The sequence below is a fragment of the Triturus cristatus genome, chromosome 5_2 (assembly GCF_964204655.1).
Source record: "Triturus cristatus chromosome 5_2, aTriCri1.1, whole genome shotgun sequence".
Lineage (NCBI taxonomy): Eukaryota > Metazoa > Chordata > Amphibia > Caudata > Salamandridae > Triturus > Triturus cristatus.
In genome coordinates, this window is record NC_140588.1 from 191,355,126 (window position 1) to 191,381,629 (window position 26,504).

The 26,504-nt window shown below is 41.8% G+C and overlaps 1 protein-coding gene across 5 annotated transcripts in view; it reads right to left on the reverse strand.

Moving 5' to 3' along the window:
- Positions 1 to 26,504, reverse strand: part of LOC146822776 (beta-Ala-His dipeptidase-like) — a 362,817-nt gene that overhangs the window by 152,250 nt on the left and 184,063 nt on the right. For all 5 annotated transcript variants that reach the window (XM_085606966.1, XM_085606964.1, XM_085606965.1 and 2 more), the window contains 3 exons: positions 11,484 to 11,603; positions 10,116 to 10,259; positions 3,179 to 3,341 (listed from right to left, as the gene is read on the reverse strand). In XM_085606966.1, the coding sequence (XP_085463092.1) occupies positions 3,179 to 3,341; positions 10,116 to 10,259; positions 11,484 to 11,603 (427 nt within the window). The remainder of the gene's footprint in view (positions 1 to 3,178; positions 3,342 to 10,115; positions 10,260 to 11,483; positions 11,604 to 26,504) is intronic.

Here is a 26,504-nt window from a genome sequence, read left to right on the forward strand (position 1 = left end):
AACCTGGAATGGCGTGGCATGCAAAAAAAATTGATTTAACCGAGATCTGTGAATGGGGGCGAATGTTTGATTTGTTCAGCAGGAAGACTGAAGGTGGGGAGCTGGTTTCTGGCGTGTTAAACATGTAATACTCCCCTGTGTTTGGTTTCCAGTTCCCTGGACGAGGCAGGTATGCCCGTTAAACATGTGGGTGCTGCTGAGCTCATGTCCTGGGCTGGGACGCTTATGTTCAAGGCTATTTTTTAGCACCTTGATCTTTTTTCATGTTTCCATATTGCCTCTTGGAGTCTTGGTACTGCACTGTGGCTAATAAAACAAGCATTTGCAATGCAATAGGTCTCGCATTTGCAAGAGTTTAACCTATTGGCATTGTAAATGACAATGCCTTTTATTTATGTTTTAAAAACCTACACATAAATAAACGGCATTGCCATTTACAATGCCAATAGATCAAACTCCAACAACTGCGAGACCTATTGCATTGCAAATGCTTGTTAAGCAAATCAGAGTGGCTGGCAGTCTAAAAAGACACTAGGTCGGGGTTAGATCTGGTGCAGGAGTACACGTCTCTCCTTTAAAATTAAAAGGAGAGGGTTCATAGTAAAAGCAAGCATTTGTTACGGAGTGGGAAAGCGGTAGAAGACAGCATATGGCTTACACAGAAATGGAAATCACAAAGAGTATATGCTTCAGAAAGGACAGTCACTTTGAGGGCCACTGACAGAGGCCCAGCATTTCCCCAAGGTGCTTGAGGTGGGAACGAGGGGTTGAGAGAACAAGAGCGACCGAAGCTCTTCAGGACGAAAGAGCTCTGGAGATGCTAGACATGACTAGGTGAAAGGGCTGTCAAAAACGTCATGCACTCACCAAACCGGAACCAGCCTATGCAGGAAATCTGTGCATGCAGACAGACATACACAATGTGCAAAGTTATTTCACCCCCAAGTGCGCATATGCTTTTAAATAAAAAAAGTGTGTTGGCTTGTTTTGTGGTACAGGATTTAAAGCAAAGAGCACACATTTGTGCATGCGCCTAACAGTATCACACACATTTAAAAGACTAGAGTAAAGAAGGGGTATACTTCTCTGCACAGCCTCGATCGTCGCAAACAGCTCGTACATCTAGGGTGCCTCGCACGCATTATGAGGGTTTGACGCCAACTCAACTTGTCAGCCCAGTGCAAACTACGGACTGCCAAACACAACAAACTAACATCTGTAAGTTAAAACAGTCCATGTGCTAGCTGTAATACTTTTTTTGTGGGCGTGTGTCTGATTGCTGTAACACACAGAACTTTCTCTGGTTCTTTGTCCCGGAGCGCTGTGAGGGGGTGAATTAAAAAGAATTGGCGCCCGCCATGTTAAAAGATGAAGCGCACTGTGTCAACAACAACCAGATGAGAACAAAAGTGAACAAGTATTAGTTAATGCATTTAAACAGCCTGATTCCGTTCCGTATTCATCTGGGAACCGCTGCATTTTTGATTGATTGCAAAATTGCCCTTCAACTGTGACAAAGTGGTTGCGTGAAAATGGCTTAAGTGGCAACTAAAATTTGAAGGCGTCATACAAAACTGAAATATTCCCAGTATTGTGTTAAGCAGCAGCAGCGGCATCGAAGATTAATAATAACCGTGCAATAATAATAAACTGGGTTACTGCCCAAGAGTTTAACGGAAAGGACTCTCCTCCTATCAGCCATTAATGCTTAATTAACAGCTAAGTGCTGACGGTACATTTTATGTTTGTTCATCGCTTGTATTAACAGTGAGTGATGATTAGGCTGTAAACCCCTGCAGTTCTTCAGTTGTTGTTTCCTGAAATGCCTACCGTTGTGCGAGAGCACAGCATCACGTCCTGTGCATTGCTAAGGAATCGAGTGTGTCCTGATGGGCAGGGGATGGTCTCCTCTGCGACTTCACGGTTTCTTCTTTCAGCGATGCCGCTAAAAGCTGTTCTTTCTTGTGTAACCAGCACCATCTGCTTTATACAAGATAAAACAAACAAGGTAGGGGTGGGGGGCAGACACGAGCGCGACCGAGCTAGGTTAAGCAGTGATGGTGTGGGTGATTGATTAAAGCTGGGTGCCCGTGTTAAAGTAAAACTGGGCGCCCGTGTTGTTAATGAAAGCCGGTGCCCATGTATTTGTTGCCTGCAATGAGAGAAACTCAATAAAGAAAAGATATGCTTACAGATTTAAGAAGACATACCTCTAACAACCAAGACGTTGTGCACTAATTAACAGAGACCAGGGTTCAGCGAGCAGTTGCGTTTAAAAAGGTCCCGTTTCTTGTAACACAAGATTTTCTTTCTTGGCCTCAGAGTGAAGCTTTGCTTTTCGTGCCAGTGCTTTCAGACGACCCCCAGAGAGCAAGAGAGCACAAGCGGCCGTGCGGCCGTGAAAGTGAAAGCAAACTGGTGTGAAATAGCAGCAGGGAAGGGGGCGGACAGGGGCTACGAGGGAGAGCGATGTGAAGCCATATGGCTGCTTTGCGCGCGTGCACGCCTTGTGCACTGTAGCTCTATGCCAGGGGAAGCACTTTCAAAAATCCACTTACAAAATGTCTCAAAGAGACAGCTTTCGCTGTCTCAGCGAGACCTAAAAAGGCTTTCTTTGATATTACTCAGCAATGCATTGTATCTCGAAGTCTCTTATGAAACTCTGTGGTTATACTGAATAAAGAAGCTACCTATGTTATATTACATTTGTGATAATGTAATAACTGCACTTTCACAATTGCTTTATTAACCTTCTTGTTTCTCAAATTTGCTTGAAAATGCACCATTTGTCCACTCTTTTTTCAAAATGTTCTCGGGGGAAGGTTGTTCGGGCTCACTTGCTACGCTCGCTCGCTGAGGAGCAGTATGACAATAATTTTACGCCTCACCACTTTCAAATGTCACCAGCCGCCACTGCCAAACAGCACCAATTAACTTACATTTGAAATAAAGGGGTAATCAGCACAGACTTATAAAACACTGCTTCTAAACTGTACACTTCCAGCCAAAGCACATTGTTAATCAATGAAAAATTCTATTTACTGTCATTTTGGTTATCATACGTTGATTTTAGTTGACATTCGTAGACAAAATATAAAGTGTGAAATCTAAACCCTCAACATCCCAGTTGCTCATACACCCAGAAAAGTAAATGACTAGAGTAAGCCGGAGAACATACCATTGATTTCTGTCATTGTGTAAGGATCCGTATTCCATCCATCCTCCATTTTGGCAGGTTGGACATCTAAGTGTCCATAAAAGCACACAGTTGGTTTTGCTGGATCTCTCCCGATTTCTGCAAGAATTACAGGAGGCTCTGGAATGCTTTCACCACTGTTCAGCTGCGAAAATATATATATATCTATGAGAAACTATACATATTGCTATATTTGGTTCCTTTTTTTTTTTTTTGAGTTTTATATAGCGCGAACTAGACCCGAGAAATTAGGTATCAGAGTGCTTCACATGAGCACCAGTTTCAATACAGATGGACACATTCATTTTTGTTAGGCACGGGGAGATTAAGAGATTTGCCTAGAATCACAGGATGTTGAGCGTCATTGCCGAGACTCGAACCCGGTTCCCCAGCCTCAAAGTTGACCCCTTTAGCCGGAAGGTTACATCCTCTCCCCAATTTCTCTCTGCTATCCAATTTCTGTTACTCTTTCTTCGTAAGAGCTGAGTTAAAAAATATACAGTTTTTTTTGCCTTTCTTTTCTGTTGCCCACTTTGGCATTTATTATTAGTGGCCCAATAATTCCAACGGAGCCAGTAACAAGATTTACTATTCCTGTTGCAGTTATGAGTATAATTCTGACAAGATTGGTAATGGGAGTTGCTGCCCTTGATAGAATTGTAGGTTTTGTCCATACAGCACAGCTCTGCAGTATTTCACAGGGAGATTTCACCAGGTGCAAGCAGGTGAAGTCTCCTGGTGGAATGCAGGGGAAAAACACTCAGGGGCAGATTTACAAGCCCCGTGCGCCACTTTTGCGCCGCCGTTGCATCACTTTTGTGACGCAGCAGCGGCGCAAAGCTAGCGACATGCTGCGAGCGATTTACAACGTGACGCATCTAGGGAGATGCATCACGTTGTAAAGCCCTGCGCCACATTAAACCCGCGTCAGGTTTAATGTATGCAGGGTGGGCGTTACGTCGGAAAAGCCTCGGAAAAGTGACGCAGTGAAATCTACAAGATTTCATGCAGTCCCTTTTCCGACGCTGGTGCGCCAAATCCGTACGCCTGCTTCAAGCAGGCGTAAGGCGTGACGCACCATGTTAGGGATAGGGCAGGTTGGAACAGTGCTGTAGTTGCGTCGTGCTTGCGACACAACTTCAGCACTGCGCCAACCTTACGCCGGCAGATGCGTCATGCATCTGCTTGTCCTTGCGCCACGATGCACCGCATTTACAATGCGGCGCATCTGTGGTGGCGCAAGGGCAAACTTGCGTGATGCATCTTCCCTGGCGCATCCCTGCTGATTTGCAGGGATGCGCCAGGGAACATAAATCTGCCCCTCAGTAATCAGCATAGTAAGTCGGATTTCCATACCTTAGTCCCTCAAAATTCATAATTTTCATTATTTGCATGACCCTGGAATAATCAGGACAAATCGAAGTGGTAGTTCTGGGTTGAGGAGATGATGGGAATTATTACAAGCCACTTACAATGAGCATCATAGTTATTTTATTTATTTCAATGATTATTCTGAATACACCTGTTGCTGACTTCATTATGCACAGCTTTTCTACATGATTGTCCAAGTGAAGACTTTTCAAATTGCCTCAGGGCCAAAACAAATTGATGCTTCCAATTTTAAATCATGAAACGTTCACCATTTTAGTTTTCTGAAGAAACACACCCCTTGTTTCTTGGTTGTGTTGTAAATAGCAAACATCAGAAGTGTAACCAAGGCAGAGGAGTCCATTTGAACTTTTGGACAGGAGATCAGCTTCCTGATACATGATATATAGGTATGGGGGTTGGGTTATCCCAAGAGATATGGCAGAGGGTACTCCCACTAAGCTCTTGATAGTGTGGGTAGGTTTAGGTAGGAGTGTAAATATAGATATAATCATAATCACACTATAAGGTTATAATGGTTGAACTGTTTAACTTTTTTTACCATTCTTGTAATGCTGGTTACAGTGCTTTTTTTCTCCTACTAGTAATTGCAGCTCATGCTTTTTATACAATAACACAATTGTTTCAATAAATGTTTGAAAAGTCAATGTGTAACGGGGCATGCCTGAGAGACAACGAAAGGGTAGATCTGTTTCCACGATTTCATTGGGGAATTAGACTGTTCATGTTCTGAGGTTGCAGATACCATTTGGAACCCTTGAAGGTTAGTGTTTCAAATACAGCACTATGAGCTAGCTGGGAATCAGGCAAACTTATTCTGATGATACGTGTGGACTCAGTCCCCCTTATTCTGGCGGGTATGTTTTCTTGATACACAGTCCTACTTGATTCGTAGAAACCATATGACAACATTTTATTAATATTTCACACCACAGTAAATAGTGTTAGCTAGTGTTTTGCAAAACTGCATACATTAAACACAATATATTGCATGTAATATAAATTGTGGGGCAGATTTACAAGGACTGGCGCATCCCTGCATATCAGCAGGGATGCGCCAGATGAGACGCGTCACGCAAGTTCAACCTTGCGCCACCACAGATGTGCCGCATTTACAACACGGCGCATCGTGGCGCAAGGATAAACAGATGTGTGACGCATCTGATGGAGTAAGGGCGGCGCATTGCTGGAGTTGTGTCACAAGAGCAACGCAACTCCAGCAATGCTCAGGGGCTGCCTATATGACATGCTGCGTCACGCCTTGCGCCTGCTTCAAGCAGGCGCAGGGTTTTGACGCAGCGGTGTCGAAAAAGTGACTCAGTGAAATCTTGTAGATTTCACTGTGTCACTTTTCCCAGGCTTTATCCGACGGAACGCCCACCCTGCATACATTAAACCTGACGCAGGTTTAATGTGGCGCAGGGCTTTACAACGTGACGCATCTCCCTAGATGCGTCACGCTGTAAATAAGGCGCAACATGGCGCATGGTTTACGCCGCGGCTGCGTCACAGAAGTGACGCAACGGCGGCGTAAATGTGTCGCAAGGGGCTTGTAAATCTGCCCCAAAGAATTTGCACTACATCGAGGCCCGCTTATGACTGTTAGTCCTAATTTAAACAGAGGATTGTGAACCATACTTGAAAATCTTTTGCTTTCAATTTTTTGTGGATTTACCTCCATCTAAATTTAATGAGATATGCCAATTACACATCTTTTGATTCTAACCTGTTCCTAAAGGCTTGCTGGGACGCTCCGCAACTCATTATATGCAACTTCTGTCATGGACAGTCATTGCCATACATAGAAAGTGAAGTAAGATATGGACAACTGCAATTCATCGCTTGCAATTCACATCTTGACTGTTATCATTAATTTATGTAAAGCTTATTTGATATCAATGCACGTTACAATAATTTTCCCATGACAATGGCAATGATTCTATGTGGCAAGAAACAAACCAGGGTTTGTCGTTAATCTACAAGTGAAGCGCTCCAAAAAACTAAAATCTAATTTATAACTGTTTACTTTTTTTTTATTTTTAATGAGTTCATGCCACTCATAGTCACATGGAATAACTAAAGATCAAGCATATTTAATTGCAGGTGTAATGGCGTAATGTATTTTTTATAAATCTGGTTGACCAGTCCCTTAGACAAATAATAGATTACTGTAAAATTATATGCGGTTAAATCCAGCAGAATCAGCAGAGAACATTAAATATGAACAATCGGTGTTGTGATACTAGCAATACTAATAGGTAAATGGGAAAATCAGATAATAGATTATGGGCCTGATTTAGAAAATGGCAGGCAGCCAGCTGTCTGTCAGGATGGTGGACGTCATCTCCTCTGCCACCCTGGCCCATACAAACCAGCATTTAGAAACAAGCAAGTGGTAGATTTTGGAGAAAAAAATTGGAGGGATTCATTTTCCCCATTGACATACAATGAAGCGAATGCAAGTTTAGGCGGGGGACAGCTAAAATTAACCAATTTTTCGCTTAAAAAATCAGGAATGTGCAGCCTTAATAGGGTCACTATACATTTTTGCTAAACGTGATCACTACAGTGGTACAGGATGTCTATTCCCTTCCAGGCTACTAAAAATGGCAGCACACCATGAGAACTAAATGAGGGGTAAAGGGGCAGTGTTCAACCAGGAATTATCTACCAGTAAAGGTCTTTAGCTTCCTTCACTAGTCTTCCAATGCTCCCTTCATCAATTCTCATTGGCATAACACCATGCCATCAGAAGCAGCCACGCTCCATGCATGACTGTATGGGCGAAGGACCTCAGGCCCATGCAAACCTGTCAACCAGATTGACAGTGCTTTCCTTATGCCACCTATGACTAGATATTCCCTGTTAGAATGCACGCACAAAGTGTACCATGCACTTGCAGGAATTTTGTCTAGGGCTCCCACATTTGTGTACCTATTCCCACATGGTTCACTCCCAAAATGTTGAGAGATTCTAACCAATACACTCCTGATGCCTATGTTTAATACAATAAGGTCTGATCTGTTGTCATTTACTCTCACCCAGGTATGCCCAGATGTGGGTTCCATGCACTCTGTGCCACTGGAACCAAGCTGTACCTGTCTGATGACCCCTAACATGGGAAAAACCTGTCCTACATTGCTAGGACCTGGCCTGGCGGTTAGGGCTGGTCTATTCCTATTTGAGTAGGGTCAAGACTGATTTGCATATGGCTGGACCCAAACGGAGGTGACATGGTGTGCAAAATAGCAATGGAATAGGATGCGGCCCGAATATTTACAGTGGCTGTGATTTATTCAAGCATTCCATCCATCACTTTTTGCATAATATGCTCCTACCTGGCCATCGGGGGACAGGGGAATCCACTTGATAAACAGCTCGCCATGGCTGAACTCTACTTAGCACTGCGAGCATGAGGTTCCATTCAAGAGAGTCAAACCCCTTTTCTGCATGTAAGAATTCTGGTGTTGGTGAGATATTAGGGACAATTCAATGTATTATACCGAAAGTGTCTGGAGATTTGTGTGCTGTTGATTCCAAGTATAAATATAGACTGATTTGAAAACCCCAGCTCCACCATACAAGATATGAGTCTCTTCACAGTGTATAGTTGGGCGTAGCATGACATAAATACTGCTAATATATCAGCAGTACCCTTAACTGGATTACTAGTGCTACCATCCAGCACAATCATCTTCTTAGAAGGCTGGAGTTAAAGTATCAGGCAGTCTAGAGGTCTCCCAGGCCATTCACCCCTCCCCCCATAATGTCTAGCCATTGTGTATTTATTCAAATACTTAACTTTTCTGTCCACAGTCTCTTAGAATTCTATTAGGAACATATTTAATCTGCTGAGTATGTGTCTGTTTATGCGTTTAAATGTATTTCTTTCTCCAGCTCTCCACTCTCCTGTTTCAGTGTCTTGGGGGGGGGGGGGGGGGGGCTGATACATTTTAATACTCCTGCCTTGGAGATGTAGATTCCTCTTGTTAGATGCTTTGAAAGATTTCCACAGCATTCCTGCACTGTCCACAGATCCTGCATATCTTCTTTAAATATCATGCAATCCCATGCCTAACCTCAGTGGCGTTGATGGAATCCAAGAGCTTTTCTGAGGGAAAATGCCACATATTGCTTCTGGTTGCACCTTGTGAAGTCACGAATGTTAGCAATAAGGGGGAGTGTTCTGATATTGTACATTGGTGTGGCTCAGTCTCCTGCATCCATGAGCATGCATCTCAGGTAAGAAGTCACTAATCCATTCTCAACGCCGCGCCGCCGCGTCCTTTGGTAGTATATACACTCGCGACCCTGGGAATTCCAAGGCAACAAACGCCTATCAACTGATGTTGTTCCATTATCAGAGTGATCGCTTTTGCTGCAGCAGTAGGGCTCTAATATTGGTTGATGAAATCTATCGTGGGGTCTAGTTCCACACTGATATTGCCCTTTTCATTCAATTGTGTATGGATCAGCCCACACACATTTAGATATTAAAGTGCCAAAAATCGTGAGACCTCACTCTTGTGCCGCCCAAGGGGAAAAGATGTACTGCTTTTTGGCCATAATCTCTGCGCAAGCCGACGACCAACTCTAATGCTCAATTTGTTTTAAAATAAAAACAAGCATTGGCATAGCCAATAGGTCTCGCCTTTGGGACCTTATAAGTGTTTAGTTATGCAACAGTTGCATAACTAAATATTTATAAGGTCCCAAAAGCGAGACCTATTGGCTTTGCAAAGCGGCCGTGCGGCCGCGAAAGTGAAAGTAATCGCGGTAAAGCACGGCGCGCGCACCAGCACACATGCACTGTAGCTCTAGGCTGGCCTGGTAGCACTTTTTGGAGCCCTCTCAATAAGCTTCGCCAGGCCAGCGCATGCGCTGGGTCAGGCGAGACCTAATAAAAACATGAGTGCAGGAGCTCAAAGTTAATCAATGTGGTGAGAACTGAATGACGGGGTTGGCAAAGACCAAGTCTGCCGTCTCCATATTTCACCTCATGCCTCTTTCTTCCAGTACCCTACACTGCCTCAGTCTTTATCTCACTCCTGCAGGTTCTTTCTCACCCCTGCTTTTTCTCTGTTTTCCTGTCTTTCTCGTTCATTCTCCCTTTTCTGCCTTTATCCCTTGCTTTGAACCAAAATATGAAGATGAAATAAGTCCAAAGAAATGAGTAGTGGGGCCCATGTCACTGGTTGTTCACAAAATGGAAGGTGAACATTTCCATAGAATGGAGACATGATTTTAGATCCACTGGCGAACAAAAGAGCAAACAGCATACACATGTTCATAAACTCTTACACAACACAAATATGCAAGCATTTGGGGTGTTTTGATGTATGGCAAGAAGCATTTCCCTACCCTTATCCCTTTTCAAAATATATGAGTAATGCTCTCCTCTAATGAGCTGGGAAACCTGTCAATCTGCAAAATTATAACTGCACTCATGATATGTAACATACATTTCGTGCAGCATCCACAAAGATGGGAAATTCCTGAAAAACTCCAACAAATAGTGACTAAACTGTACCTCCTGTAAGCCCATCTCTACAAGCTGAACCGTAGCGCCCAGTGACGTGATCTCGCCCGCCGCCATCTTCATCATTCGTGTAACTTCTCCCCTTAGCTGTGGGTCACTCGAGTCACTGGGAATGGCCAGCCAATTTTTCAGTTTCTGAGGAAAGCAAAATGATTCAGGTTATCCAATGGTACCCATAAATATATGGTTTTTACAAACTATCAAATATTTGTATTCTTATCTGGCCGCATCTTCATTTTGGAACCACAAAACAGACAGGTAAATGATTCTTAACGGGGGGGGATGAGCCTTCTCCTACGTCACAGCCAAAGCGTGGAACAAACTCCCAGTCAACATCGGACGCTCCCCCACCCTGCACACCTTCGGGAAAAGGCTCAAGACCTGGCTTTTCGGCTAAGCCAAAGCTGCAACTCACCCTCCCCCCCCAGCGCCTTGAGACCCTCACAGGTGAGTAGTGTGCTTTATAAACCATTGATTGATTGATTGATTTGTATAAAATGCTTAAGAATAATTTTGTTACATGTGATTTATTTTTCCTAAGACTTGTTTTAGGGTATATTTAAGAGTACTATTTGTTGCAGGTAAATGACCATATAGGATTTGGTAGAAAACAGAGGATGTCAGTGGGGAAATGAACATTCACCAGACAACACTTAGAACATTATGACTGGTGAAACCCTGATAACCTGAGTCAAATGCAAGAGTGAGAAAATGTGTCTACATACTTTACCCAAAATCACTTATTGAGGCATATAATGCTGTGAGTGCAATTAGTGTAAATAGCATTCAGGGCCATGAATACCAGGCATGCACTTTTGCCTTTCTCCACCATTAAGAGTTTTATAAGAGCAATTAGCAGCTAATTATATATCACAAGTACACATTATATCGCCTGGCACTCAAATATTGCTCACTGCATCAATTTATCTTCTACATGGAAAGTCAATTATTGAGGAAGGTTAAAAATATAGGGGCATATTATCAAGCACTGCGATAAAATTATCGCCGCATTAGTGGCAGAAAACTGCCGCTAAAGCGGCGATAATGGGCTTGATAATATGCTGCAGAGAATTCCCATAGAAGCCCATGTTGACACCAGAACATGGGCTTCTATTGGAATTCTCCAGGGCATATTATCAAGCTCATTATCGCCGCTTTAGCGGCAGTTTTCTGCCGCTAAAGCGGCGATAATTTTAACGCCGTCCTTGATAATATGCCCCCAAGTGAAGTGTTACATCGTTTGGATTAGTAAAATACCACCCAAGGCCTACTGGAATGCAATACCAGTCATCGCTGACACATACTTCACTCTCCTTGGTGTTTGTGAGAGAAGAGTGGTTAATATGTTGCTCCACTTACCTGCACAAACTCATCCTGATGAAGATCAATATGGCTGAAGATTCGGTCCAGCAAGCTCGAGGGCTGGAGTTTCGACATTTCCGAGCTAAGAGGCATCAGGAGGAGCAAAATGTTGAGTATCTGAAAAGGTGTAATAAAGAGCTGTGTGACACAAAACTACACGCTTCACGAAAACCAAATGATGCTTATTATAGGTGGTTACAGTGACTCAGGAGTCCACTGCAGCTTGCACCACACATTGTGCCTGCCATGCTGCCAATGATAGTAACAACACAACTACTATCCATTGCACTCCTAAAAGTGTGACAATTTGCACTATTCCAGGCCCCCATAGCTATAAGAATGGCTAGAGAAGCAGGTAATAGTCATTTTTAATATATATTAAATTAGTAATTACCTGTTGTTGTGGTCATCTCTAAATTAGCCAAACAGCCCCACCTTGTGGCAGACTGTCACAAGTACCGGTGATGACAATTAAGTGCTAGTGCCGAGCACTGAAAACCAGTGGCTCAAGTTATGCACTGGGGGCCCGATTCACAAAACTAATATGCGATAAAATCCTAAACTTACTACTTTTGATATTCACAGAAGGCATTTAGTAGTAGTAAAGTTAGGACTACTAACTTTACTACTACTAAACTGAGATAAAATCCTAAACTTACTACTTCTGGTATTCACAGAAGGCATTTAGTAGTAGTAAAGTTAGGACTACTAACTTTACTACTATTAAACTGAGATAAAATCCTAAACTTACTACTTTTGGTATTCACAAAAGGCATTTAGTAGTAGTAAAGTTAGGATTACTAACTTTACAACTACTAAACTGAGGTAAAATCCTAAACTTACTACTTTTGCTATTCACAGAAGGCATTTAGCAGTATTAAAGTTAAGACTCCTAACTTTACTACTACTGAATGCCTTTTGTGAATACCAAAAGTCGTAAAGTTAGGATTTTGTCTCAGTTTAGTAGTATTAAAGTTAGGAGTCCTAACTTTACTACTACTAAATGCCTTCTGTGAATACCAAAAGTAGTAAGTTTAGGATTTTATCTCAGATTAGTTCTGTGAATCGGCCTCTGGGTGATTAGAAACAGCAATGAAATAAATGACTTAGCTCCTGGTGTACCTTACCTACCTGGGGACACCAGACACCAAGGCAAGTTGCTCTCATGTTCGGCATGCAGAATTGGTCAAAGAATGTGCTTGATGCCAACTACAGAGCTACTGTTTCTCAATAAATTAGAGCGATTTACCTTATATCAAACTTCCACCATGCACTCTTCTTCTTTCAATACCACAGCAGGCGAATATGTTTCCTGACAGGAAGATGTCTACTATTACAGAGGTATAAAAATTACTTTCACCATGCTTTCTTAAAGGTCACTAACTCTTCACTTGATTAGCTAATTCCTTTCGGTATCTCCACCCCTGAAGATTTTTTTTAAACAGATCAGGACACACAGAGGAAGTTATGTGACTTTTTCAGAAGGAACCATTAGCCTTAGTTAGACCGCCAATTTTCCAGGCACTATTCCATTTCGCAATCCTGACCAGGATCTGACTCGATTAACTCCCATTTGACCTACCTTGAGGTAGTCAGAATATTCAGCCTGAGATGTGCCAAGCCCCATGCAAGCACGGAAATATTCTCGTAGATCACCAGTCTTTCAAATCTACTACCCACCTTCACACCCACCAAGACCCACCATACACCAAATGCCAATGCTCATTTCTGTCTACCTCACTCCTTAGCAGAATTCGACCATGATCAACCTTGACTTTCCAAAATCATGCGCTACGTGATGTAACACCACACATGCAGTGGCATATTTATAATGAAGTGGCAGAGCTTCGCCATTAGCCTCCTTGGTTTAACGCCGCACTCCTCCACTTCAGAAACGCAGTGCTGCACCATATTTACTAGAATATGGTGCAGCCCTGTGTTTCCCCCTACGCTAGTGCTAAACTTAGCAGCCTGGCGCCTACGCAGGCACCATTGCACCATAGTGCAAGGGTGTCTGCGTTGTGGGGAAGATTGTTAATGGGCGGGAAGGTCTCCCTTCCTGCACATAAACTATCTTTAAATGGTGTTTTGTAACTTTTATGTGTGCTCCTTAACCCCTTCCACGCGCATGACGGAACCCCGCCGTCATGAGCCACGGGCGGCGTGTGCTCATGACGGCGTGGTTCCGTCATGCTGCGGCCGCTCCGCCCACGCGGCACTAATTCCCCGCCTGTGCGGGCGAAATACTGAGTGGGCGGAGTCGTGACGGAACCACGCCGTCATGAGCACAGCTCGCCCGTGACTCATGACGGCGTGGTTCCGTCACGAGCATGGCGGCGTCGCACTCACCCTGAATCCCCCCAGCGCCCCGGCGGAATTCGCACCGCGGGGAAGGGGTTAATGCAGCACACATAACAGGTGCAAAACGTCTTTTTTTGTTATTGTTTATGTGCAAGAAGGGACACCTTCCTGCAATTCCCTGGTCTTAACTTTGGCGCTGCCTCCTATTTACGCCATCCTTGTAAATGGGAGGCAGCGTCAAAATCAATAGGTGTTGCAGTAGAACGCCCACAACAACACCCATTGCCCACCTCTTTCACTCTAAGTACAGTGTGAAAGGGTGCTTTATTTACAAGGCAGTGTTGAGCCACATTAAGTGGCTTAGAGCTGCCATGTAAATAAGGCGACGCCCCGATCATCAACACAACGTCACTAAAAGTGATGCTGTGGTGGCGATAGGGGCTTGTAAATATGCCTCACAGAGTCAACACCCGCACCCTGGCAATCTAGATTCCTTTCACCATCAGGCATTAGTCAACCAATAGTTTGGGATGATCTAAATATCATTTGAGCAAACAGGCACTACAACTCTGATACAGAATTCCAAAATTCACCAACGTATATAAACAAGTAAAGCGCACAGCACACAATCCAGACAGCCTATAATATTATGATGCACAGTTCCGACTTCTCCCTCCATAACTGAAAGGCTTATGAAAATGCATATTTAAGATGGGCCACAGTTCTGTAATACCATACAAATGGCGTGATATGTACAAAAAAAAGAAATATCAGGTTACTTTTAATCGTGTAACATCTGTGGACTACTCAATGGAGGATTTTGGCTAACACAGGGTTGGAGGCTTGGGAATATGAAAAGATATGCATGCTATATGAGAAGCTGCAAATGTGTGGACTGGTTTTTCAGCATTAGGTGCCTTGCTGCTTTCATCACTAAAGGCTGCTGTCACAAGAATGCCCCAGCATGGTACAGCAAGATGCCTAAAAGGAAAGTGTCCATTTTTTCCATGATCACTCCCATGTTTTCCACCCACATTTTGCTAGATGTTGCTGTTTTTTATTATTCTGAAGTGCAGTAAGCTCTGCTGACCAGGCACCAGTGCATGTGCTCTGATCGCTTAGAGTGTATGTATAATTGGCTAATCTCTGATTGGCATCTTTAAGTTAGCTATATGTTCATTGTATTTGGTACAAAGTTCACCCAAAGCTAGAAAGTTAAAGGTTACTTGTGGACTAGCAACTTATTGTGTCACCGCTCGAGTGACAAGGTGAAAACATGGCTCACGGTCTGCCACGGGAATACATGACTTTACAATACAAACAATTACAATGCATGCTTTTACATTGCAGTTTTTACAACGCAACTACCATTACAACGCATTTTTTAAAACTACCATTAAAACGCATTTCTGTTACAACGCATACCATTACAATGCATACCATTACAACGCATAATACTTTTAGTGCAAGAGTAGGGGGAGTGTTGGATTTCGTACGGGTAAAAATAACAATTCCCACTCCAGAGCAACAGTAGGGAAAGTGTTGGATTGTGTAATCCAAACTACCCCAAAACCCATACCCACACTAAAACTTAAAATTCTCCATTACTAACCTTATAATGCGTTGTGATGGCATGCGTCATAATGGCATGTGTTGTAATGGCATGCGCTGTAATGACATGCGTTATAATTGGCATGCGTTGTAATGGCATGTGATGTAAAGGCACTTGCATTGGAAAAGTTGCCTTGTAAAGGCATTGCGAAGTATTGCTGAGTTGTAATGGACGTTTCCCCTGCCACTGTAGTCAGTCAGCCAAACATACTTTATTTCGCCTCATTTCAACGCATGAAAAGTACAAATAAAAAAACAAGTTAAAAAACATTGCATCAATAAAAAATCTAAAAGACATTACATCATATAAGATAAAGCCATAATTTCATAACTGCATCAATGTCAGATAAAACAATCCATTACAAGGAAACAGTTATAAAGGTAGACGTCTTCTACTAGGCACTGCCCATATTTAGGATGCGAGGGAATAACATAAAGAGGGATCTGAAAACTGATAGATAAAGTGCAGTGCAGACTTATATTGAGTAAAACTGTACTTCCGTAGCATGGGAACTAACAAAGCTTTCCTTTGGGGCCCATAGAAAGTAGAAAAAAAAGAGGATATGTAGTGTTGATTGGGATGCTCTCCTGTTGTCCGGGCATAGGGGCAGATCATTCACTAGGTAGGTGTTAGCTGGGAAACCAAACATTAACGGAATGTAGTTCATCCTAAATCTAATTAGGATGTATCTGTGCTGTGGGTTCCGTACAAATGAGAGATAGGAATGTAATAGTACTTTAGCTGTAGGAAGACAGGTATATGCAATTATTGTTGATTTGTGTTTGTTTCTCTTCCATCTGTCATTTGCCATTTTTTCCAAAATCTTTTTTAGTTTTACCTTTGAAAACGAGTTACACTGCAGGGGGAACTCGTATAGATGTTGGAGATCTAACTCAGGCAAGGTGTTCTTAACATAGTTTAACTACGGGATCCTATGGGCATAATTCAGTTTTAAGCAGTCCCTTAGGTTTGCCTGGTTCAGTTTTAAGCATTCTCTTGACCAAACAGAAAGCCATAACAACATGGGAGCCATTCTAATTACATCCTCGAGATCATGTAAAGCCAGTTCTGAATGTGGTAGGTAATTTGCACAAGACCGGGGAAGTGAGAGCAGTTATTTACAAAAAACATTCTCTACAATTTTGAGCAGAGTTGGGTCTACCGTTCCCCAGATCGCTGCCCCATGAGTGGCACTTGCCAGCATTTTCCGTGAATAAATGTGTAACATTTCTGGCAAGGGCTTAGAGCCAAGTTTTTTAGAGAGGTAAGCCAAAGATCTAATCCCATTTTCCAAAAGGGCCTTTCTGTTTAGTAACATCTTTTTCCAGGATAACTTGCTATCTAATGTTACTCCCAGATAGGCGAATGAATTAACAACCTCCAGTTTCTGATCCTCCATGTAAAAGTTAAAAGGTTTCTTAGCGCGGGGACCGGCAATTAAAATATAGGATTTTGTGACATTAACACTTAGGTCTAGGCTAGCCGTATAACGCGAGTAGTCCTGAATACGTTCCTGTAGTGAAATCGAGGTTCTAGCCAGGAGCACGGCATCATCCGCATATAAGAGGATGGGTAAGGGAGATGATTTTCTATAAAGAATGTCCTTCGTGGAGCGACCAAAAGTAGCCTTTAGCCCATTAGTGTACAAAGAGAACAGGAGTGGGGCCAGCACACAACCCTGTCTTTCCCTGCTCACATATTAAAGGCTCTCCACTCCTACCATACCGGACAGATGCTATTGCTCCTGTGTACTGACATTATAAACACAAGAATGCCTCTGACACCATTAATCACAATGTTTCTTTTCTCACTAGTCCCTTTCATTGACTGTGAGTTTCAATTTAATTTTTCTTTTTTAACACTTGTTTTCAAAAGAGAATCGCTTCATCTTGTAGACTTTCACCTGTCTTCTATATATAAAACACACAAATAGCTTATACACTTTGTGGTGCTATTTAAACAAACTCATAATGTATTATACACAAAAAAAACTTAAATTTAGTGCTGTAGACATTAGATTACATTACAATACACACTGTGATAGACACATTTAAGCACATTTTTAAGGCAATTTGTCTTGTCATTTGCTAAAATCTATATTGCTTTACGAGGCAACTGGTCTTATCATTTGTTAGAATCAATATTACTTTTTATGTCCTACTAGTTTGACTCTTGGGACCATAACTGTCTTGGTCCTCAAAGCTGTCCGTTTCTTATGGTCCTAGGCAGGGTCAGAAAATATTTACATAAATGATATCGAACAACAAAGCAATTAATGTTCATGATGTGGGGAAAACGAGATCGCCGTATTGTTTTCCTAATATGATCTGAGCCACTGCGTGTTTGAAGCCAACGCGTTTCGACCTTTTTATATTTGGACCAAACACTTTATTTGCGGTAAGGTCTTCCTCAGGGCTGGACAAGATTCAGATAGGACATCTTTCACCTGTATGAATGACAACATTTCTAGTTTTAGTGTGTGTTAGTGCTCGTTTTAATTCTTTGTAGTTCTAAAGTAAAATAAACTTACGTACCGTGATTTTATTTTCTAGGATAGCGATATCTTCCTACCTGTTTAATAAAGACGTTAATGAAATCAGGATTCCATTACGTTCCTACATTACATGCGCTCATTCATTTACTCTGGGCTTTATTGTATATGTTTTTAAGAACCTACCCGGTCTGATATATGGGAGAAGGAAAAAGTTCAATGTTGGTGCTTCTTAGGCTGTGTTGGTTCATAAAATGGCCCGTTTCTGTTGGTGTTTAAAAAAATAAACTTAATGAGTTTACTGCGCTAAGGTTTTTTGCCCGTGTGTTAGTTTTACATCTCTTTTGTGGTTTAAATATCACCGTGGCTTGCCCGTGACTAAACCTCTCTTAAGTGCATTCAAAAGCTGAGTGGTTAACATGCTTCCTTTTATATCTGGGCGTTTGATTTTTTACCCCAATGCAGGTTAGCTCGTGTTCATTCATGTTAGCGAGTAGGTGAGTTTCCGTCTTTTTTACTGCCTATGGTGTCAGTTAGTAAGAAAGCGTTCTTGCCATTACGTTGCCTCATACCTTTGTGGCTCTGAAGCGACTTTCAGTCCCCTTTTATTTGGTGGGAGTCTTCTTTTCTTCTGCTTTCTCTGCATTCGTGTCCTTCTGCACTCCGGGTTGTGTGGAAGATACTCCGTGAGTGTTTGATTCTTAGTCTTTTCATGTAGCGTGTGACGTCTCTACGTCCAGCGTCGCTCCGTAATCGTTGTCATGGAGCTGTTTAATGCTTAAAGAGCTTTGAATTCGATTGGGCATGACGTCTCACTTAGCTTGCAATTCGATGTTGCATTCTCTTGAACGATTCGCTGTGTTTTAGCGTGTGGGACAATAAAGTTATATAGGCACATTGTTTTTCCTTCTATTTCGAGTATGAATTCTGGAGATTTTCTGAGTAATATGAGTGTTGTTGAGAAATCTTTTGGGTGCAGCGGGGACCTGTTGATTATGCGATGTTCGCTAGTTCGGACATTTCATTTAGGCCGTTCTCAATTGTACCCAAGAACATGATGGTTTTTGCTTCTATCTTGGATAGAAGAGCGTCAGTATTCAGTCCGCAAATATGTCGTAATACTGTCCATTTTAATTCATTGGGGCCATGACCTTTTTCGATACAGTGTGCGACCATTGGTGCATTCGGGGTCTTACATTTAATCCGAGATCGATGTTGGGAGATACGATTTTTTATAGGCTGAGTGGTTTTTCCAATATAGGCTTGTGCGCAAAGGCTTATCACGCAGTATATAACGTTGTGAGTATTGCAATTCGTAAAGTTTTCATGTTTAATGAACTTTGCGCCATATACAAATTTTGTTCCTTCAAGTGTACTTTCACACGACACACAGTTGCCGCATTTTCTGTGACCTTTAATTGGTGGTAGCGACAGCATTGTTCTTAGAGATGTTTCTTGTTTTTTCACAGTTGTGTTTGCACGTACAATTTTCTCTTTTATGCTGGTGTTTTTCTTCAGTGCAAATATTGGTGTCTGTATGAATGCTGGGATTCCTTTGACCGTATTCCAATTTTTGCGTATGATTTTTTGCACCTCACTGGTGCGGCCTGAAAAAGTTGTCACACAAACAAGAGGCGTACTCTCTTTCTTCTTTTTGGGGGTCAGGAGAGAATCCCGCGGAGTATACCATGCTCTTTTCATGGCCTTCTTCAGTAGCTTTTTGGGGTAGTTCCTCATTACTAGTTTTTTCAAGAGTTCTGTGGCATTTTCAAAGTAATCTTCCTTTTTTGTGCAATTTCGCCTTATCCTGAGGAACTGGCTAAACGGTAAATTTTCACGTAGATTGCGTTGGTGGAAACTTGAAAAATGCAGGAATGTGTTTCTGTCGGTCTTCTTCGTATAAAGTGTGGTGTATAGGCGACCTCCTTCGTGTTTGATCATAAGGTCCAGGAAGTTCATTTCAATTTTACTGGCGTTTAGAGTCAACTGGATATCAGGGTTCCTGTTATTTAACCAAACAGTGAATGCTTCAAGTTGTTCCTCTTTACCTCTCCAGAGTAAGAACACATCGTCGATATATCGACGCCATATTGTAATGTGTCCGTCGTATGGGTTATTGTTATATACCCACCTCTCTTCGAATAATGCCATAAACATTATGGCCATTTCTGGAGCGAAGGGACATCCCATCGCAGTACCCATGACTTGTAGGAATTGAGTAGCATTAAATGTGAAGAAATTGTACTTGAGGCATATCTCTGCTAGCTGTAGTAGGAAAAAGGTGGGCACATTGTGCGGTCGAACTCGTTTATCCAAGAATACTTGTAAAGCTTCAAGGCCTGCTTCTTGAGGGATATTGGAGTAAAGACTCACAATATCAAGTGTTACTAGTATTTCGTTTTCTTCTTCAAATGGAAGGTCTTCCAACATGGTAATGGCTTGCATAGTATCTCTTATGTAACTTGGTGTGTCGCCTACTAATGGTTTCAAAAACGTATCCACGTATTTGGCTGGTCGTTCTAGTATAGAGTTGACTCCCGAAATTATGGGTCTTCTCGGAGGATTACTCAAATCCTTACGTATTTTGGGGAGGACATACATAATTGGTGTTCTTGGGTTCTCGTTGATTAAGAATTGTGACTCTTTTTTTGACAGCCATCCTTCTTCTTTTCCATTGGTTATGATGGTCATTAATTTTACATTTATCTTTTTGTTCCAATCTTCGTTGGTTTTCCGGTAATATTTCTCATCTGATAGTTGTCGATATACTTCCGCCTCGTACTTCTCTCTAGACAATATCACTATGCCTCCGCCCTTATCTGCTGGCTTTATTATGAGATCTTTATTTTGCGATAGGTGGTGTAAGCAGGCCAGTTTTTCATCCTGTGAGAGATTCCATTTAGTGAAAACTTTCTTTTTTTCGAGATTATCCAAATCCCTTAGTACGTTTTTTTCAAAGGACAAAAGTTCAACGGGCATATTTCTGACATTGGGAAAGAAAGTCGAGGGATTTTTTAGACCTGAATAGTTTTGTGGTGTCATCTCTAAATTATCTTGGAAGAAAACTTTGAGTCGCATTTTGCGGAATAGTTGTATTATTTCCAGTTTTGTTTGGTTTCACAGTTGGTATGAACGAAAGACCCTTCTGTAGTACTTTGATTTCATTTATGGATAGTTCATGATTGGACAAGTTGTATATAGAGTCTTTATCTTTTATTACCAGCGGTACACGTTCCTCCTGGTTGTAATTTCCCCTTGATATTGATTGGGTTGAGGATTGTACCATCTGTTGGCACGTGATCGGCCTCTGGGTCGGCTGTTTCCTCTGTCTAAAAAAGGTGCCGGCTGGTAGAATGGTCTTTGTGGATTACTTCTATTACTTGAAGAGGCTTCGTTCTCACTGGAACTCTCCGAAGTGGATGAAGCATCTGAGAATGTAAGGAGCTGTCTCCTGCTTCTTTCTCCGTATGTTCTTAATGCTCCTGTATTTTGTGGTTGTTTATAGTACTCTTTATCTGAATATGGATAGGTCTTTTTTTCTGAGAAACTTGTGATGTCCTTCTGAAGCTTTAATCTTTTTGCATCTTCCGTGTTCTTTTTGAAGGTCTCATTTTCCTTCTCCAATTTTGTTAGTAGAGCTTGAGCGTTCTCCACGGCTGTATTATTCAAAAGAGCTTCCTCCAATACCTTGATGAGTTCCAGTTCTTTAAGGCTCAAACGTTCAGCAGTTTTGATTGAATGAAACATCCAGTCTCTTGAACATTTTGTTCCTATATGACTGAATCCGTCCAAGTATTCAGGTTGATCGATGAATATAACGGGAATATTTTTTACTTGTAGGCCCACAGGTATTGTACCTGCCCTTAGATGCTCTAATAGTACTTCTCCGTGCAGAGCTGTTCGGATTTGTTTTTTCTTTAACCTTGTTATTTTTTCCAAATCTGATTGTTGAACAAAATTGATTGAAGTATTGCCTATATTAAGTGTGGATGGCCGTCTTAAAAGTTCTTCAATATCCTCTTCTCTTATACTGAGTGTTTTAGGTTCTGACATTTGTATCTTATAAATGGTCTGAAATGGATTGAGTTTTCTCTTATTTGCGGAGGGTGGCTTAGCTATTGGTACGTAAGGTATTTTGAAGATAGGGTTAAGCAGTGTTATGTCTAGATGAAGGGAAGCTCCATGTAGATTTTGGACACCTAGGGTACTTATAACCGAGTGTCATGATATATTGATTCTCTGTGGGAATTATTCCGATCTATTCCCTCGTAGGCCTGGTGCCTACCCTATAACTAAGCATACACAACAGGGGATTGATTCAACTAGGAGTTCAGAGGCCAGAATCAGTACATTGACATTATAAACACAAGAATGCCTCTGACACCATTAATCACAATGTTTCTTTTCTCACTAGTCCCTTTCATTGACTGTGAGTTTCAAATTAATTTTTCTTTTTTAACACTTGTTTTCAAAAGAGAATCGCTTCATCTTGTAGACTTTCACCTGCCTTCTATATATAAAACACACAAATAGCTTATACACTTTGTGGTGCTATTTAAACAAACACATAACGTATTATACACAAAAAAAAATTACATTTAGTGCTGTAGACATTAGATTACATTACAATACACACTGTGATAGACACATTTAAGCACATTTTTAAGGCAATTTGTCTTGTCATTTGCTAAAATCTATATTCCTTTACGAGGCAACTGGTCTTATCATTTGTTAGAATAAATATAACTTTTTATGTCCTACTAGTTTGACTCTTGGGACCATAACTGTCTTGGTCCTCAAAGCTGTCCATTTCTTATGGTCCTAGGCAGGGTCAGAAAATATTTACATAAATGATATCGAACAACAAATCAATTAATGTTCATGATGTGGGGAAAACGAGATCGCCGTATTGTTTTCCTAATATGATCTGAGCCACTGCGTGTTTGAAGCCAACGCGTTTCGACCTTTTTATATTTGGACCAAACACTTTATTTACGGTAAGGTCTTCCTCAGGGCTGGACATGATTCAGATAGGACATCTTTCACCTGTATGAATGACAACATTTCTAGTTTTAGTGTGTGTTAGTGCTCGTTTTAATTCTTTGTGATTCTAAAGTAAAATAAACTTACGTACCGTGTTTTTATTTTCTAGGATAGCGATATCTTCCTACCTGTTTAAATAAAGATGTTAATGAAATCAGGATTCCATTACGTTCCTAAATTGCATGCGCTCATTCATTTACTCTGGGCTTTATTGTATATGTTTTTAAGAACCTACCCGGTCTGATATATGGGAGAAGGAAAAAGTTCAATGTTGGTGCTTCTTAGGCTGTGTTGGTTCATAAAATGGCCCGTTTCTGTTGGTGTTTAAAAAAATAAACTTAATGAGTTTACGGCGCTAAGGTTTTTTGCCCGTGTATTAGTTTTACATCTCTTTTGTGGTTTAAATATCACCGTGGCTTGCCCGTGACTAAACCTCTCTTAAGTGCATTCAAAAGCTGAGTGGTTAACATGCTTCCTTTTATATCTGGGCGTTTGATTTTTTACCCCAATGCAGGTTAGCTCGTGTTCATTCATGTTAGCGAGTAGGTGAGTTTCCGTCTTTTTTACTGCCTATGGTGTCAGTTAGTAAGAAAGCGTGCTTGTCATTACATTGCCTCATACCTTCGTGGCTCTGAAGCGACTTTCAGTCCCCTTTTATTTGGTGGGAGTCTTCTTTTCTTCTGCTTTCTCTGCATTCGTGTCCTTCTGCACTCCGGGTTGTGTGGAAGATACTCCGTGAGTGTTTGATTCTTAGTCTTTTCATGTAGCGTGTGACGTTTCTGCGTCCAGCGTCGCTCCGTAATCGTTGTCATGGAGCTGTTTAATGCTTAAAGAGCTTTGAATCCGATTGGGCATGACGTCTCACTTAGCTTGCAATTCGATGTTGCATTCACTCGAATGATTCGCTGTGTTTTAGCGTGTGGGACAATGCTCCTGTGTACAGCTCTCTAATTAAAGCAATTATGGGGGGTGTTTACTCCCATTTCTACCATTATTGCCCATAGTTTACTGTGCGATACACAATCAAAAGCAGATGATAAATCCATAAAAACCATAAATAATCATCCATCCTGTGCTAGAGTATATTTGGAAATAATCATGGTCGGGTTTAGGCACTCATCAAAAGTGCCCTTTCCTTTCCTAAAGCCATACTGGAAAACTGCAGATATATTTTTCTCTTGGGCCCAGTCCTCTATCCTGTTTAGGAGCACCCTCCCCATTAGTTTTGCTGTACTGTCAATTAAGGAGATAGGTCTGTAGTTTTTGGTTATGCCCTATCTCCCTTTTTGTAGATGGGGACAATAACTGAGTGCTTCCAAGAGCTGGGGGGGGGGAATCTTAGCTGGCACATTAAAAACACTGGCCAATAGTGGAGTCAAGAGCGCTTTTGATTCCAGAAATATATCAGCCGGGACCCTGTCAGGTTCAGGGGCCTTCATAGAGGTAGTCTGGGTCAAAGCTAGGCCGATTTCTTCTACCTGAAACAGTAAATCTGAAGCTTGTTGAAAATCTGAGCAAGGATCAGAGTTTCAAATTGCAGCAGGGTTTTCGAATATTTTCTGGAAGTGAGATACCCAGCCTTCTTCTTCAATGTGTGAGTCTAGGGTCGGTGCATCCTCCTTCTTTAAATGGGGGGCCGTCAGCATGCTCCAGAACTCAAACGAGTCCTTTCTGAGGAGGGCCAATCTCAAATCTTCCCAGGCCTTAGAGGTTAGCTCTCTTACTCTATTCTCTCTCGCTCTCTTATAGTTTGTGCGCAGGGAGCGTACACAACCCTTATACCTCGGGGTTACTCATAAGACATTATGTAGTCTGGTAGCAGCTGTCAAACAGTCGTGATTAAACCATGATGTTTGGGTCCTAGCTTCCTTCTTGCGATGGCATGTTAGATTACTGTTAATCCCTTTCAAGATTCCTTCAAAAGCTGTTAGAATCTGATCAGGTGGAGCTCCTACATTAAGGCAGGTCATGACCTCCCAATATTTCTCCACAAGAAGAGTATGTAGGAAGTCACATCCCACCACCTTGTCCCATTTTAAGGTGTACCCATTGTTTCGAGCCAAGATTGGCTTTGGTACAGGATCTACTTTGCTGCGGGACTCGATGTCCCACAGGATGTTACAGTTCAGGTGTGCCTGATCACTAAAAAAGGTGAACGTCACACATTTATTGTTAAGCCTATCACTTAAGGATTCAGATGCAATAATAAAATCAATAGTGGAGCCTGTAGAGGGGAAACCAAATGTATTATCCAGGGTACTTGTGGTAACATTTTTCTGTTTTAAATCTCCATATCCCAGACAACTTAAAGTATACCATTTGGTCTCCACGGCTATGAGTTATCCCACAGGCGGCACTGTCCATTAAGTGGCACACCCTGGTATTAAAATCACCCATCCATTAAATCCTTAGTGTTTTCGGGTGGATAGTGGAGACTTCCACAAGGGCTTTCTCCTCCGTTTCTCTCATCCCCTTGAGATGGGAAATCGTTTTCACAACATGTGTGGCCCTCGAATGCAGAGTGCGTTTTTGGTTGATTTATTACGGTCTGACTCAGATCAGGAGGGCCCCACTGCGGAAGAGCAGGTCTCTGGCGCTAGTAATTTGAAGCGCTGATGGGAACGTTGTGCTTCCAGTTGGTGGAAATTTGACATTGTGAAGGTGAGCAACAATGGACTAACATGCTAACCTACTAAAGGATTAACAGCGCATTCATCTCGCAGCATGCACTGTGCAATTGACATTGTGGATACTACATCTACCATGATGCAAAGCGAGTTAAAGCTAAGAGGGGCGTGTATTTAACAAGGCGCAGGTGCGCTTTTAAACTTTTGCTGCTTCCTGAATTTGCCTACGCCAGTGACCAAGGGCAATGCTGCCCGAAACATGTTTGGATTTGAGGCATGCTGAATAAATATGCTTGAAAGGACACTGTTTGCAAGCCTTTCTTTCTGCCAACAAGATGGGAAATCGTTTTCACAACATGTGTGGCCCTCGAATGCAGAGTGGGTTTTTGGTTGATATATAAATATATGTATATATATATATATATCGTTACTCACAGGGTGACTCTTACCCTGGAGTCCATTGCAGCTGCATTGCTTTCAGGTGAGGTGGCCCATTAGTATCCCAAATGCAGTTCCAATTTCTACGGTCCAGGAGTATAAAAATCATGCACACTCCAACATGCGTATATTATCAAAGAAGGAAGCAACAAAATCTGGGTAGTTTCCAAGTTTCGGTGGAGAGTAGCTCCTATATAGCTCTTCTGGAAAGAGGACTGTGTATGGACTAATATCTCTCTCTCTCTCTGTATATATATATATATATATATATATATATATATATATTCACTGAAAAAAACGTAAGTTTCAGGGACGTTATAGTTAGAAATTAGCATTTAAAAAACCCTAGCAATTCACTGAAAAAACTATAGGTTTCAGGGACGTTCTAGTTATTTCGACATTTCACTTGTACAGAACCATAGACATTCAGCCGTTATAGTTAGTTCAGCTAACTATAACTCACGCCCCCGCAATGCACTGCTGATGACGTCACATATTACATCATG